The 16791-nt window shown below is 38.3% G+C and overlaps 1 protein-coding gene across 1 annotated transcript; it reads left to right on the top strand.

Annotated features, from left to right (window-relative positions):
• The first annotated feature begins 2276 nt into the window (after positions 1-2276).
• Positions 2277-13101, top strand: Dnaja1 (DnaJ heat shock protein family (Hsp40) member A1). The gene is made up of 9 exons (XM_005326183.4): positions 2277-2434; positions 3535-3676; positions 3787-3964; positions 6036-6140; positions 6271-6498; positions 9971-10085; positions 11463-11578; positions 11832-11932; positions 12464-13101. The coding sequence occupies exons 2-9, from the start codon at positions 3545-3547 to the stop codon at positions 12680-12682; spliced, it is 1194 nt and encodes a 397-aa protein (XP_005326240.1). The 5' UTR covers positions 2277-2434; positions 3535-3544; the 3' UTR covers positions 12683-13101.
• The last annotated feature ends 3690 nt before the right edge of the window (positions 13102-16791 follow it).

A 16791-nucleotide genomic window follows, 5' to 3' on the forward strand; every position in this document is an offset into this window, starting at 1 on the left:
TTTTTAAAAAAAAAAACAACTTTTATGACCTTTATTGTATTGTTCAAATGAGGAATTCTCAATAAATGAGTTTGTGAACATGAAATGTATTTTCAATATCAGATATCATAGTCTTATGTTGGCAGTCTGAAGGAGGTATTTTTATGTTGGAATCATATTTGCACCTTTCTCAAGTAGTAGGAATTTCATTGGGTTCCTGAGGGAGAAACAAACACTAAACAATGGTCATCTAAATGATGGCAACATTTACAAAACACCAAACATGGTGATCTTACTGTAAAAACTCCTGGTTCATATGCTTAACCAACATTAGATTCACAGATGCATAGCTCATGTTATAGTAAAAAGTAGGAATTTTAGGACTATAACACCATTGACGATATTTAACTATTGTTCTCTACTAATTTTTCATTTTTTCACACTTGCTGGTCTCTGCCTCAGATGTTCATCTGAGCACTTGTTGGTGCAATACTCCCCTTTTCTACTAAACATGACAGTTTACTTTTATTATCACCTATCACACTACTTCATGTTTCTGGTTCCCTGTGTGCTGAGTTTCTTCAAGGCAGGGACCATGACTTTTTTTTTCTTGGTACTGGGGATTGGACCCAGGGGTGTTTTACCACTGAACTACATCCTCAGCCCTTTTTATTTTGAGAGAGGTTCTCCCCTAAGTTGCTGAGGCCGGCCTACAACTTGCCTTCTTCCTGCCCTCAGCTTCCCGAGTCACTGAGCAACCCCACCCAGCAACTTAAACAGAATTTCTATATTACCAAGCCCTAGTATGATGCCTGGCAGTATTAGACTTTCAGTTAAAAGTGTTAAAGGGGAAAAAAAAAGTATACCAAAGGTGATACTTGAGAAGATAACACCTAAAGTGTTTGTCAGGCAAAACAAAAGCACAGAGGTAAAAAAAAAAAAAAAAGTAGTTTGCAAAACTGAAGATAGTTCTGTGTGAATGAAAAAACAGTTCAAATTAAGAGATAAGGTGGAAGAGGTAGCATGGGATACTTCCAAGGTGAGGTTCAAAATCTTTAGCTTAGTCAAGATATTCCAAGAGATGAAGGTATTCCCAACTAGCTTTGAACCAATTCAGTTCCCTTAGCTATGGCTACAATTGCTTGCAATTTCCTAAAAACATATACCACCACTTTAGTCTTCCCTTGTGCCTTGTCCTTTACTCATATACTTTCTCCCTTCTTTAAAACTCACCTCAATTGCCAACTTCATAGCCAAACTCTACCTGATCTATCTGAAAACAGGAACCTCCCCTGTGCTGACCTCTATCGTAGTTTCTCTTTCAGTTCTTTTGACTCATTTGGCTTCACACTAAAGTCTAAACCTAAAGTCTAAAGTGAATCTGGTGTTTTTAACTTTGTCTCTCCAGTTTCTTCGGTGGTAGATACTGTATTTGTTGTGTTGTTGAATAAGGTAGACAGACTCCATTTCTCACTATGTTCCTGTCATAATATTTGAAAGTCTAAAGACTCACTTTACAGACTGCAAATCCTGGTTAACTGACTGGTGCGACTTAAAAGTGATGTCGAATTATTAATTTGTTAACAGCCTTTATTGCTATTACTCAAACTGGTGGAAATTTGACCACAATCCATAGTTCTCTTTGCATCAAGGTTTTCCAATCGTCTCCCTGTTCAGCCCCAGGATACCTGCCCTGGACACAAAGCAATCAGCAAGATCCAGGAACCTGCAAGGTCGGATGCTGATAGAACGAATGTCTAGGAACCCGCAGTCTGGTGAACTATGAAGCTCTGAGCTGCGCGTGGAAAAGAGCAAGAGGCAAGCCTGTGTGAGCTTGGTCTGGGACTAGGCCCGCCTTGCTCGGCGAGTTTCTTGAACCTCCCGGCTCAGAACTAAAGCGATTAAAGACGCCGAAAAGGGCGAAGGAGGTGCCGGGGGCGGGGTGCCGCGCTTTGTTCCAAAAGGCTCCCCTTCTGAAACAGCTCCTTTCCAGGACCCTGTACCCGATCCCTTCCTGGTCCTCCTGAACGGTGACCCCACTGATTTGGAACCCCAAATTGCCTCAGAATCGCACTGCTCCTAAGCCATACCGGCTCCAGCTGGGGACATCAGTACTTCCTAGCCCGCACAGCGGAGCTAAGGACTCCAGAAGATTCCACGAGCCTCGGGAACCCGGGCTTGCACCCTTCCCCACAAGGCCATTCGGCACAGCCCTTCCCGGCCAGAGCGCCCCCGCGCCGTTGCCGGGTAACCGCGGGGCGGCGGCAGGGGCTGAAGGGGCGGGACTTCCGGCGAGTGACGCGCCCCAGCTCGACTACAAAAGACGACGGCTGCGGCGCGCCGGGCGGAACTTTCCAGAACGCTCGGTGAGAGGCGGAGGAGCGGCGGCTGCCGGGGCTGCACACAGTTACGCGCTCCTTCCCACTCCCTCACAACGGCCCCAGCCCGCTCACCGGTGAGTTTCAGCCCTCGCGCTTCTCAGCCTCCTAGCTAATGCTGTTGGCGGCACCTGGAAGCCGGATGGAGTCGCAGTTGGGAGGCGGTTGGCTCCGCGTGGGCGGGAGGGTTGTCGGTTCCTAGATCCATAATTCCATTTTTTGGAGGGCCGGTGTGGTGCCCCGGCAACCCATCCCCAGGTCGTAGGGAGAGAGTCCAAGACCTTTTTTGAGCCTCCCCCACCCAGCCTAAGCTCTCCAAGGAGCAGCCTTGGGTTTCCCCTCCGTGCGCGCCCCCGCGCCCCTCCGCCCGCGCTCGCTCCGGGTGGGCAACTCTGCGCGCACGCGCAGGAGTGAGGCAGGGGCGAGGGGCTGCGGGAGGAGCCGAGCGAGGCTGCTGCTTTCGCTTCTCCTGTCTCCCCTCCCTCTCTTTGTTGAGGGCTGGGCTTCCCCCTCCGCCCCTTCTATCCTGGGTGGGAGGGAGAAAGGAAGGAAACCTTCACGGTCGGCGCCAAGTGCAGGGGGGAACCTAAGGACGATTAACTACGCTGACCTGAGGGGCGAGAGGGGTTCGGCTGTGAAAGTAGGGAGGTTTTAAGCAATGTGACAAAAATACAGTTAAGCCCTCCTTCCCCAATAATTGTGCCTGGGCGGTGGGGGGGGGGCTTGCTTTCTGGAACCAGTTCCATAAACCCCTCCCTCACCGCATGTACCTCAGTGTCTTAGGGATGGTGTATGGCATTTATCAGTGTACAAAGACAGTGAAAATGTAATCAATGGAGTGAATCTATTAGTGCCCCTTTTGATTACTGTTGTCACCACCTCAGGGGGAAGGGAGAACAGAAGAATCCAGATTACACTACGGAAGCTGTAGTGTAAGAGAGAAGGAACCAGCTGCTAGAATGCTTTTGAATTCCTTGATGATTTTTTGCTTACATTTAGTTACCTAGAACTTGTAGCTGAATTGTCACAGGAATTGTTACATTTCTGTGAAGTTTGGCGGAGGTGGTGTTTTTAAAATCAGATTTTAACAAAGTAACAGTTTGCTGTGCCCTAGTCCTGACTTTACTAATTAAAAACTACCATTTGAAAGCTGATTAAAATTGCATTTTTATTTCAGGCTGTAGAAAATGGTGAAAGAAACCACTTACTATGATGTTTTGGGGGTCAAACCCAATGCCACCCAGGAAGAATTAAAAAAGGCTTACAGAAAACTGGCCTTGAAGTACCACCCTGATAAGAATCCAAATGAAGGTGAAAAGGCAAGTAATATATTTGTGAACATCTGAGTAGTTCTTTGCGGATATGTAAAGTTGTTGTTGTTGTTGTTGTTGTTGTTTTTAAGAAAATTGACTCTCCTTTTCTCAAATAGTTTAAACAGATTTCTCAAGCTTATGAAGTTCTCTCTGATGCCAAGAAAAGGGAATTATATGACAAAGGAGGAGAACAGGCAATTAAGGAGGGTGGAGCAGGTGGTGGTTTTGGCTCCCCCATGGACATCTTTGATATGTTTTTTGGAGGAGGAGGAAGGATGCAGAGAGAAAGGAGAGGTAAGAAAGATCTACTACATGCAGCGAGTTTCAGTAGCTGTTGATCAAAACAAATTTTTGAGAAATCACTCGTTTTAAAATGCTTGTTGACTTGTTGGTATAATGTTGTAGATTGACCCATAAACTGCTTCTGTTTGTTCTGATTTCTGGTGTAATTTTATAAATGAGATTTTGTGTAACTAAAAATAGCTAAGCCAATCAAGTGGTAACAAATGAGTGCTTTTAAAGCCCTTGGTTGGATACATCCAACTCCCTCAGGTTACCAAACATTAATTAAGGGAACAAAGCATAGCAACATAGTTTTAAAACCCTTTGCAAATCTTACTTGGTTCCTGTGCCCTGGAACCCATGGTATGTGCCTTTTTCAGTCAGGTGAGATATTAAAGGTCAGAAATAAATTATTCAAGCTCATAGCAAAGGGAACAGTAGAGGTAGCATTGAAAACATAGGCTCATTGACTGTGTAGCCCATTATCTTTTTAATCTTGATTTATCTTTGTTTTCTCAAAATATGTACATTGACTATTTAGCAGAAAAGTGGTCTGTAGGCTGTACATGGAATAAGTGTTTCAGTCAAGAGAAGACAATCTCACTTTATTCCCTGTGTAGTTTATACAAGCAAGGGCAGATGTTTTTATATACGGGTCTTCAGGAGAGGATTATGTTAATAGTTTACTAAAAACAAAATTAGAAACCCAGATCACTTGTTTAATAAACCATTAGATGGTTTGTCCTACAGAAAAGTATTTGTAGTTTTTATCTTTTTTAAAATAAAGAATTGGCCTAAAATTTATCACTTGACGAAACTCTAGAAACTTTTACTTTTTCCTTGCCTGTACTTTCCACATAAAAGTTACAGTGAGCTGAGAATGATGATATATTCCTGTAATTCTAGATATTTGGGTACTGAGGCAGGAGCATCACAAGCCCCAGGCCTGCAGGAGCAACTTAGCAAGATCCTGATTCAAATTGAAGAAGGGCTTGCGTGTGTAGCACAGAGGTAGAAGAAGGTTCCTGAATTCAGTCCCCAGTACTGTAAAAAGGTTGATGAAAAGGGTGGCTTTCAGCATGCTAACTACATGGACTGTTTGTGATAATAGAACCCAAAGATACAGCTAGGAGCAGAATGATATAGTTGTTAATGCTTCACATTCTATTTAGGAAGTTAAAATGTTCAATAGGCATATTGTCCAGAAAAGAGTTTGAGAACTTTTTTCAGTCATGCATAAGGCAATACTGTTGCAGTGGATAAAGTCCTTGTGGAATCATTAGCTAGAAACTTATTAACTAACCATTGGAAAATGGTTTCATTTCTGTTGTCATACTGTCCTTATGAAGCTTCAGGCCACCTTGGGATCTTTAAATTTGTATTAATTTGGGATAAAAGAGAAAATGCAATTCTTCAGTTGAAGTAATCATCACACTAAACACGTGTGACTAGTGGCTGCTATACTGGACAGTACAACTAAAACATTTCCATTACTGCAGAAAGTTCTGTTGAGCAATGCAGTTATGAAGGGTATGATAAATTTATCCTTTAAAACAACCAGTGCTTGCCCAGTGGTAAATGGCTGTCCCTACTGAATCAGGAAGAAGTAGAAATTGATATTTCAGTAGTGTCTTAATTGGCTTCCCTGTCCAATCTTGACTGGTAGGAATTTACTGTGCTAAAGAATTTTGGATGAAGTAATTGACTCTGTTGCTCAATGTCATACCTGAGTGAAAGCTTCAAAGAAAACATTGGCACAGAAATACGTATTTGAATTATTTGTGAAATGAGCTTACTTAGCTAACCTTGAATTTGGAGGTAATATCTTTGATTGCCATATTTCTAAGATGATAGTCTGTGTCCTTAGGCATGTTAGTCTCTGACCCAATTTTCTTCATCTGTAATTTTATCAGTTCCACGATCACATGTGATAATGTGGTAAACATTCTGTGAATAGGTGCTCAACTGATGATAGATCCTTATGAGGCTCATTTTTCATTATTCTTTACCAGTTTTTATAGTGCCTTCAACATAAGATAATAGCATTCTAGATGGGTTTTTAATGAGTAGTGTTTTGTTCTAGGTAAAAACGTTGTGCACCAGCTCTCAGTAACATTAGAAGACTTATATAATGGTGCAACAAGAAAACTGGCTCTGCAAAAGAATGTGATTTGTGACAAATGTGAAGGTATGATCTTTTAACATTCCTTTACATAACTGAAAATGGAGCTAAAGACTGAATAGGTAAAACTTGACAGATGTGCATTACTGTATCTGTTGCTAAACTTACACATAAATTTCTTTTAAACACTTTTAAGGCCGAGGTGGTAAGAAAGGAGCAGTAGAGTGCTGTCCCAACTGCCGAGGTACTGGAATGCAAATAAGAATTCATCAGATAGGACCTGGAATGGTTCAGCAAATTCAGTCTGTGTGCATGGAGTGCCAGGGCCATGGGGAACGGATCAGTCCTAAAGATAGATGTAAAAGCTGCAATGGAAGGAAGATAGTTCGAGAGAAGAAGATTCTGGAAGTTCATATTGACAAAGGTGAGTTCTGATCCCTAGAGGAAGTTCCATGGCAAGTTTAATAATACTATTTTTAAAAATATACTGTTTTTATAGGTGGGGTTGTGACACAATGGTAGAGTGCTTGCCTAGCATGTGTGAGGCACTTGGTTCAATTCTCAGCACCACATGAAAATAAATGAATAAACTAAAGGTCCATCAACATCTAAAAAAAAAAAAAGCACTGTTATTAATTAGGAAGATTCAGAAACCCTTCAATGTAAAAGAGGGTCATTTTTCTGGCATAAGTGATTGAATAATGTTCCATGCAAACTTAATTCCTGTTGCACCAGAATTCTTTGACCTTTTAAAATTAAATTACAGTTAAGCTGTGTACCCATTCTTAATATCTTGAAGAATTATTAGATTAAAAGTATGCATACTTTTAAGGATTTGGGAGGAGAGAAAGAGGTTTAAATGAAGAATGGCCTCGTTAAAATTCATCTTAAGAACATGTTTAAATGTTCTTATTTGTCCACTTCTTAATTGACTCTTCCCCATTATTAAAATGCTGAATTTTTTGTTCCCTTTTTTTCTTTGCCCCCTTTTCTTTGAAAAACATCTCAGTGTGTTGCCCAGGTGGCATCAAACCCCTGGGCTTAAGCCATCCCCCTGCCTCAGTCTTGTGACTAACTGGCACTGTAGGTGTATGCTGCCATGCCTGTCATAATGTTCCGTTTCTTAATTGATTTGTAAGGATTTAGATGACTCATTCTGGTTTTTTGGCTTTTTAAGTTTTATGATATCCCTCTCAGTTTCTACCTATTGGGCTCTAGGTTATAACTATGTAACTTTTTTTATATTTATGCATTTTAGGATTAAACTATTTTTGTCATTTTCTTAATTTTGTTGGTTTATTTTAAAATTTTAGATGTATTACAGCAATGCATGTTCATTTTAGAAATATGTATAACCCCAGAGAAAAATTGGTTATGTGTAATTCTGTGAAACAGTCAACATTATGGTATTAATCTCTTTCAGAGTGCTTTTATAAAATGAAACTAATATTGTATCTGTCAAACTGGAACTGATAATATGAGCATCTTTTCATAGTAACATACAACTCAAATTAATTAAGTAGTTACATTAAAGTTATCCTTTGTGCATCTGCAGATTCAGCCAACTTTGGGTTGAAAATATTTGAGGACTGTATATTCAATACAATATACAATATATATTCAGTACAATATTCATTGTACTGAATATGTACAGATTTTCCCCCCCTTATCATCACTTCTTAAAACAATGTAATACAAAAACTATTTGCAACTTATTGTACTATGTTACAAGTAATTTAGACAAGATTAAGTGTGCAGGAAGATGTGCATAGATTATATGCAAATGCTACATCATTTTATTGTATAAGGGACTTCAGCATCCTCAGATTTTGGTGTTTGAGGCAGATCAAGGACCAGTTAGTTTCCTGCTAGTATCAAGGTGTAACTATAGATATATACATATATATTATCAGGGAGAAGTAGAAATTGGTATTTCTGTGGTGTTTTAATATTGGCTTCCCTGGCCAATCAAGGTATAACTATAGTTATATATATTATTGGGAAGAAGTAGAAATTGATAAATAAATGATATTTTATATATATATAAAGTCTATCATGTAAATTATGGTAACTGCCCTCTCACAAAAATTTTTAATTAACCAGGTAACTTTTACGTATTTTTATAAATTTGATTTACAAATGAATTTAACTGGCCCATGATGAATAGGGTTTGTGCTTTGAGTTTTACTCTTTAGTTTGATGTCTTCTCTTAAACACAGCAATATATACTTAGAGCATTGATTGCAAATGATGCTATTAATGGTGTGCTCTTTACATTGAGAACAACCAAGAAAAATTGGCTGAATTTAACTGCTTTACTGATGTAAAAAGACTATTACTTTGCTACTATATAGTTTAAAGACAGATTATTAAATTTTGTCAGTACTGATCGGTATTGGTTTAAGTCCATACTGAAGTATTTGTGGATTAATTTTGCTTCAGAATAACGTGGGGAGAACATGTGGAAGTACAATACATAAAATATTAATCATAGGTTAACCATGGAATCTCGATTAATCTATGGAAATCCATTGCACTGTTGACTGCATTTGTATGGAGTGGATGTTTATGTATGCATACATATGCTTATTTCTAAAATGTGGAATCACTATTGCTTATGTTCAGTGACCTTGGTAATCATTAGTTTAGGAGATACTGCTACTGTGCAATCTGAAAAAACAAGATTTTCTTATATAAGTTGTTAGAGATGTTATAGCCTTTACTGAACTAAAGTATATGGGGCAGAGAGAAATAGAAGTTGAGGAGAATCTCAGTAAAAATACTGATCTTTTTAAAAATATCCTGCTGGAAAATCGTCTTCCCTGTGTTTTTCCTTTTGGGGGGATGGTGCTGAGGATTGAACCCAGAGCCTTATGCATGTAAGCCAAGCACTCTACCAACTGACCTATATCCCCAGGCCCCTATCTGTGTTTTTGACATTGGCCACTAAACCTCCTCACCCTTCCCAGTTTTTTTATTGCTGTAGTATTGAAGAATTGAAACCAGAGCCTTGCATGCATGTGCCGAACAAGTGTTCTATGATCAAGCTATACCCTTAGACCCAATATTGCACATTTTAAATATTTTTAGTTTATATCTAGATACTCTATTATAAATGGTACAATAGTGAAAAGAAAGTTGATTTATTACTGTTAGACTTAATATAAATAACTTGAAAAAGGTTTGTTTTAAATCTTTTTTTTAAGATGTTGATGGACCTTTATTTTATTCATTTATTTGTATGGGATGCTGAGAATCAAACCCAGTGCCTCACATGCTAGGCAAGTGCTCTACCACTGGGCCGTGATGCAAGCCTCTTGGAAAAGATTCTTAAATGTTATAGTGGAAGTAATTAACGTTTTTTGCCTATAATGTTTACTATCTGCCAGTTTGGTACTGGCCTAGGTATTTTGGGGTGGGGAGCAGTTTGCACAGTTTGTTGCTTTGTACTTTTGTGTGTAACTTGATGGCCCTGTCCCCCTTCTTTTTTTTTTTCTTTTTTTTTTTTCCTTAATGTGATAGCATAGGCATTTTTTACTTAAATCCTCTCAACAGCTCTAATGAGTTAGGTGTCTCTTTGGGAAAGTTGAAACTTAGAAAGGTTATGTGACTTAGTTCCCCAGAGTAGTCCAGCCACTAAATAGCAGCTCTGAGCTTTGAAGTCTTGTCTGTTTGCTTCTAGAGTTTGTTTTCTATTTGGTAGCTTTCTTTAGTAGCAAACTGAACTGATTAAGAAGTCATTAGTCATTTCTCTGATAATTTACCATCCACAAGATTTTAGCATTTGTTTTTCATGTATACATAAACAAATCTGTGTGTTTTAGTAGATTTTGTAGTTCTCACCTCAGTAATGGATGGATATTCAGCAAAAGTACATGCTGTTCTCTTGTTTTTAGGCATGAAAGATGGACAGAAGATAACATTCCATGGTGAAGGAGACCAAGAGCCAGGACTGGAACCAGGAGATATTATCATTGTATTAGATCAGAAGGACCATGCTGTTTTTACTCGGTAAATACTTAAATGACATTGTATATTTGGTTGTTTTTATTTGTTTTTATTTACCCTTAGAACTTATCCTTAGAATGTTATTTCTGGAAATCCTAATCTGAAACTTAAAAGGTGTATTTTAATTAGGAGATGTTTTCTGTGAGCATGAATGGGTGCTTGGAGGGAAACATCCCTAGGCAAAATTTTACCCTCAGTCATAAGGTCATAACCCTTTAACCAGTTTTCAATCCTGAGTTAGTGATAAATTGAGTTGCTTTTAAGTGTAACTATCTAAAACCATCTCAAAAGAGAAGTTTGGGCTCAGGTGTATGTAAATTCAGGTCTACTGCTATAAAATATTTAACATTGAGTTTATAATGAACTTATGTTGAAACACAAGAAAGTTAATCGTTAACAGTGAATTATTAAATATATCCATCGCTGAAACATGAGAGACTGATAGGATTGGGACAACATCTTCAAAGAACTGGTTTAGAATGAATTATGTGGGGTGGTGTTTCACAAATGTCTCAAAAATAATGAGAAATGCTGATGAGTTCAGGATGACATATATCAATAAGGAAATTCTTACTATTGCTTGAAATCTGTTGTCTCCATTATTTAATTTCACAGAGCCTAAATAATCTAGGACCCAGCCCAGGTCTGTTTAAATTTATACACAAGTAATGTTCTCTGTTCCTGATGTATATTTGCTTTCTTTTTATTTATTTACTTTTTTATTTATTTATTTATTTTTACTTCTTTAAAAATGTTTTTTAATTACTTGTTGATGAATACAATGCCTTTATTTTACTGATTTTTATGTGGTACTAGGGATCAAATCCAGTGCCAGGCAAGTGCTCTATCATTGAGCCACAGCCCCAGCCCTGTATTTGCTTTCTTTAAACCTCATTCTTATGAGAATTTTTTCTTTTCCAAGAAACTTTATTTTAAATGTTAAGTGATACAGGTTACCAGAATGTGTGGAAGGATTTTAAAACCTTGTCCAGGAACTGCTGTTCCCAGTTCTTAGCTCTGTTCCATTTTTAGGGGGATTGGGAGGGGTTACTGTATGTGAACTGCATCGTTTCTGTTCAAGAAGAAAGCAGCGAGGTGCATGCCTATAATCCTAATGGCTTGGGAGCCTGAGGCAGGAGGATCACGAGTTCAAAGCCGGCCTCAGCAACAGCAAGGCACTAAGCAACTCTGTGAGACCCTGTCTCTTAAATAAAATACAAAATAGGGCTGGGGATGTAGCTCAATGGTTGAGTGTTCCTGAGTTCAATCCCTAGTACCCAAAAAATTTTTTAAAAAGAAGAAAGCAGTTGCCCACTCTGGTACTTATAATCATTGGTAGTTTGAAAGATGTAAATATGTGCCATGTTTTCATTGATATAGACGAGGAGAAGACCTTTTCATGTGTATGGACATACAGCTGGTGGAAGCATTATGTGGCTTCCAGAAGCCAATATCTACTCTTGATAATCGAACCATAGTCATCACCTCTCATCCAGGTATGGTAACTAGATGAGTTTTTCCCTATTTTAGTTTTCCTAATCTAATAACTAAGAAGTAGAGGCACTTGAAGATAGCTGGTATTTTTTCTTCCTCCATTATATATCCTTCCCTGGGTTGATAAGGTCATAAATAGAAGAGACTAGGATTGTTCTGCCTCATAAATTATAACTCCTATCAGTTAGGACATTATTGTTTTCCTTGCCATGTAAAAATATAGCCATACTTAGAACTTGACTTTGATGTTTTTAGGTCAGATTGTCAAGCATGGAGATATAAAGTGTGTGCTAAATGAAGGTATGCCAATTTATCGTAGACCATATGAAAAGGGTCGCCTAATCATCGAGTTTAAGGTAAGCTATAATACTCTAGGGTATTTGAGAATGGTTAGCTTAACCACTGGTTAGAATTAAAGTCAAAAGAGCTTTGTTAATCTCTTAAGAAGGATTAAATGTTTCTGAGGGTGGATTCTTATGTTTTAAATATCTGTTTGCTGAGTGAAGCAGTGCTAGAACCAGCGTTTTTTGTTTTGAAGACCTGGCTTTTGCTTGTTGTATTAGCACATGCTCACCAATTCATGAGACTGTGGCAGGAGATCACAAATGCAAGCCCAGCCTGGGCAACTTAGATCTTCTGTCTCAAATTTTTCTTTAGAAGTTTGGTATGTAGCTCAACACTTGGCCCAATATACACAGGGTCCTCGGTTTGATCCCAGTACAACAAGAACAAAAGAAGACCTGACTTTTGTCAAAATTCTTAAACTGGGGTTCACAGTATTGACCTTTGGCATATTCATTTAAAAAATGTTTTTCTGGGGGAAATGAGTCCATGATACTTGAAGAAGCTAATAATGAAATTGAGTTAACAGAAATTTCTTTTTATAGGTAAACTTTCCTGAAAATGGCTTTCTGTCTCCTGACAAACTCTCTTTGCTGGAAAAACTCCTACCTGAGAGGAAGGAAGTGGAAGAGACTGATGAAATGGATCAGGTAGAACTGGTGGACTTTGATCCAAATCAGGAAAGACGGCGCCATTATAATGGAGAAGCATATGAGGATGATGAACATCATCCCAGAGGTGGTGTTCAGTGTCAAACCTCTTAATGGGGCCAGTGAATAACACTCACTGCAGGCATTTTATATGCAGTAGTGAATGAGTGAAGGACTATAATCATAATATGCTCACTACTTGCTATTGTTTTTGTTTTAATATTCAATTATAGTAGTGTTTTAAAAGTTAAATGAAGAATAAACGCAAATATAAAAGCTCTGACTTTGCCCTGTATGTATGATGACTTCAGTGTGCAAGAAGTTGTTTAATACCTGTAAAGACTACTTTTAAAAAAGTTCCCCTAGCATCTGTTAGGCTTGTAATTGATTTCAGCTGTGTATGTGGACAAACTTAGACTGAAATACTAGGTATATGTGTTGATTTCGGTGTATGACCCTTCATTGTTAAGCTATAAAATTAAAACTCTGTATTTAACTTGCAATCAGAAAAAGAAAACTTAATTTGTAGAGGAGTGTTGGTCTGTCTAGTTATTTGTATTAAGTGGGACTCTTGTGATGACTCTGCATTCTATTGCCTCAGCTTATTTGAAGGTGACATAATGTATAATTTTGCTTCTGGTATCAGTGAAAGAAATGATACCTTTCAAAAGATGGGGTTTATCATATGCTGCTTCTTAAGGGCTTGCACTTGTAGAATTGCATTCCCTTCTATTGTGCCATCTTTTAAAATATATATATATATATATATATACATACACATATATACAAAACTGTGTTGACCAGTCCTGGTTACATTTTTCCCTTCTCTTTGGACCATGAAAAGCCCTGGTAGTGAAATCCAGAGCTGGATAACATAGAAATTAAAATGAAGAGACCTATACATGGAAAAGTAGTTTGCATGTATAATATAGGAAGGTGTTCCTTAGGTATGTTACAGACTTAAACCATTTGATTTGCCTTATGCTCCAAAGTAACTGTAATTTTTGATGTTGGTAGTCTAGCAAATATGATGAATAGCTTTAACTGTATGTTTAAAGTCATCATATGTTCACATGCTTAAATCTGGATATCAGAATTTAAGCAATTCTTGAAATGTATGAATGTCTCCTTAATATACTGATTACAAAGCATTTCCAGTGTGTCACTACAGGCTTTTTTTTTTCCCCCTCAGATCATGAAAGCATTAGATTTTAATTAAGATACATAGCTTCATTTTACTTAAAATTAACAACAAAATTAATATTAAGATAATTAAATGCTTAATATTAAACATGGGTGGGGAGTGAAAGTAGAGGGTTGACTTGGTGTGAATCAAGAGGAAAGGGGCTTTTAAAAACTTGTCAACCACTGGGTTTGAGGATAATAATAACTTCCTGCCTTAAACATTTCCAACCTGGAAGTAGCCTGAAAGTTTCCCTCATGCACTAAAGAGGAGAAACTAAACTTGGGGTAGAAAATAATATCCAAATCTTCAATGTTGGTTTGACACTGGTTCTCAATCTTCGCTATCACTGTCGGGAGGACTTCCCAACATGATGCATACTTCATAGCAGCTTCTCAGTGGGAAAGGAAGCTCTAAAAGCACAGAAAAGAGAATGCACAATACAAAAAAAATGCCATTCTTGCACCTTTTATCTTTCAAAATGTGTCATCTCATCCACCTTTGGGAATAGATAGCAGGAACTTAAACACCTTTTTTTTTTTTTTTTTAAATGGGAAAACCACCCTCTCTAGTCTACTGGTTTCTCAAATTTGAACATGTTTGCCAGGCCTCACTACCAATTTGATGGTATAAGTCTGGGGTAGGACCTAAGAATTTGTCTTTGAAGCAAGTTGCCAGGTAACATTAAGACCAGTGTTATAGTATGAGTAAAAGCTAGTGACTACAAAGAGGTCCAGATTCTTGCAATTCATTTATTTCCACTTACCTCACTACCTGTGGTTTGCTTGGGTAAATATTTAACAGAATGTGGAGAAACAATCCATGGTTTCTTTGTCTTAGCCTAAACTAAAAATTTGAGGAAAACAGGAGGAGAAGTAAAAAATGGAGCTCTGGAATTATCTGGTTTTCAATGTGAGCTCCATGCAAGTTGTGTCATTAAAGTATAACATGTCTGGAAATCATTTTTTTTATGTATTTGTGGGGTTTTTTATCTTTTTTTAAAATTTATTTAAGTAGGTATATATTACAGCAGAATGCATTTCGATTCATTTCACAAACGGCAACACAACTTTGCTTCTCTGGTTGTACACGATATAGCTTTGCACCATATGTCCAGTCGTACATATACCTAGGGTAATAATGTCTATCTCATTCTACCATCTTTACTGTCCCCAGTATTTTTTTAATGTGGTGCTAAGGATTGAACCCCGTATCTCATACATGTGAGACAAGCATTCTACCACTGAGCTACGTGCCCAGCCCCTTATTTGTGGGGTCTTAATAGAATCTCCCTACTGAAGTGGTTCTGAGACTTGAATAAGGCTGATTACATAGTAACAAAGAGCTTAATAAAGGCTATATTAGTGGAAGTAGTAAAGAGGATATATACCTAAAATTTCATGTCATTTAAAAACATGTTGCTTTGGAATACCTTAGGGTGCTATCTCAGATATTAAGTGGAGCATAGGACATAGGTCCTTAATCTAATGAACTTTAATGCCACATATTTTTGAGTTTATGTACTAAACTCCCAGGAACCTAAACCCATATACTTAATTTCAGAATAAGTGCACATAGATCCTTGGCACCCAACTCCCTTTAGCTTCTGCCATCATACTGGTAACATGATCCCAGGCTGGAGGTTGTTGCCCTTCAGAACAAATCCAGGGCCTCCTGCATGTCTAGAACTAGGGACACGCAAAAGAGGAAGTGTTGGAAAGTACTAAAGTTAGTCACAAGACAATAAGTGCACTACCATTTTTTAACCCTGAGTTTTGTGTGGAATAAAAGGCAAAAATATTTTCAATTTTGTTTGCTCAACATGCATTATGTTAACTTAAAAATGTAATGACTTCTAATCCAGGCTTTGGCCTGGTCTCCCAAGACTACCAATTTCTCTAGCACTTACTTTGCTGCCTTGCCAGTTTGCCATTCTTGGAAAGGTTCTCTCTCCTTAGACGCCAAACTACTTTCAACTCTTCCTCCTGGTTCTTCTTTTATGGTCACCTCCAGAAATGTTTTCTTAACCCATCAGCATATCACTGTTTTTGTCTAGCTCTTCTTTACCATAAGGCAGAAACTAGCCTTTTTTGCACCATCCCCAGCACTTGATGCTAGGAATAGAAGTGCTCCATAAAAATTCCTGGAAGAAATGAATGTGTGCTGACTGACTAGATTCTTGATTGTAAACTAGCACAAACTAAGCAATATCCAGTAGCCAGCTTGTGAAGTCAAGGACTAAATCAAAAACCTAACTTTTCGGGGCTGGGATGTGGCTCAAGCGGTAGCGCGCTCGCCTAGCATGCGTGCGGCCCGGGTTCGATCCTCAGCAGCACCACATACCAACAAAGATGTTGTGTCCGCCGAGAATTAAGAAAAAATAAATAAATGTTAAAATTCTCTCTCTCTCTGTCCCCCTCTCTCACTCTCTCTTAAAAAAAAAAAAAAAAAAAAAACCTAACTTTTCAAAGGAAAAAGCATAAGTATAAGCTGTTTTCATGTCCCAATTTAATTTTAAGTAAAAGGCTTAACTGGAATGACAAGAGAATTCTAAAACTAATGGCTACATTCAACCCCCACCAGCATTTTTTTTCCCCAGTACTGGGGGACTGAACCAGGGAGGAGTTACATTCCTAACCCCTTCCTCACCTCTTTACTTTTTGAGACAGTCTGGCTAATTTGCCCAGGCTAACCCCAAACTTACTTATGATCCCACTTCAGTTTCCACACTCACTGGAATTGTGTCCCTATACCTGGCTTTCAACTAGCATTTTTAAATGTCAAAATGACATCTTGGACAAAAGCTGCAGGTTTTTTTTGGAAAAAGGGAAATAGTTATAGAATGTGAGAGATTTCTTAATGCTGTTCCGAATTCAGCCAATATTGAGCATTACATGCCAGGCACAGGATCAAGCTGCATTTCAAGTAACAATTAAAGGTAAACTAAAGGGCTGAGGATGTAGCTCAGTGGTAGAGCATTATCTAGCATTTGCCCTGGGTTCAGTCTCAGTAGTATTTAAATAAGAAGTCAAGTGCAGTG

Source organism: Ictidomys tridecemlineatus, chromosome 4, assembly GCF_052094955.1.
Source record: "Ictidomys tridecemlineatus isolate mIctTri1 chromosome 4, mIctTri1.hap1, whole genome shotgun sequence".
In the NCBI taxonomy this organism is placed as follows: domain Eukaryota; kingdom Metazoa; phylum Chordata; class Mammalia; order Rodentia; family Sciuridae; genus Ictidomys; species Ictidomys tridecemlineatus.

Coding starts and splice junctions, on each gene's coding strand:
- Dnaja1 (XM_005326183.4), top strand. CDS start 3,545: ATGGTGAAAGAAACCACTTACTATGATGTTTTGGGGGTCAAACCCAAT. Junction 6,141..6,270: donor GATTTGTGACAAATGTGAAG/GTATGATCTTTT, acceptor AACACTTTTAAG/GCCGAGGTGGTAAGAAAGGA. Junction 11,579..11,831: donor AGTCATCACCTCTCATCCAG/GTATGGTAACTA, acceptor TGATGTTTTTAG/GTCAGATTGTCAAGCATGGA.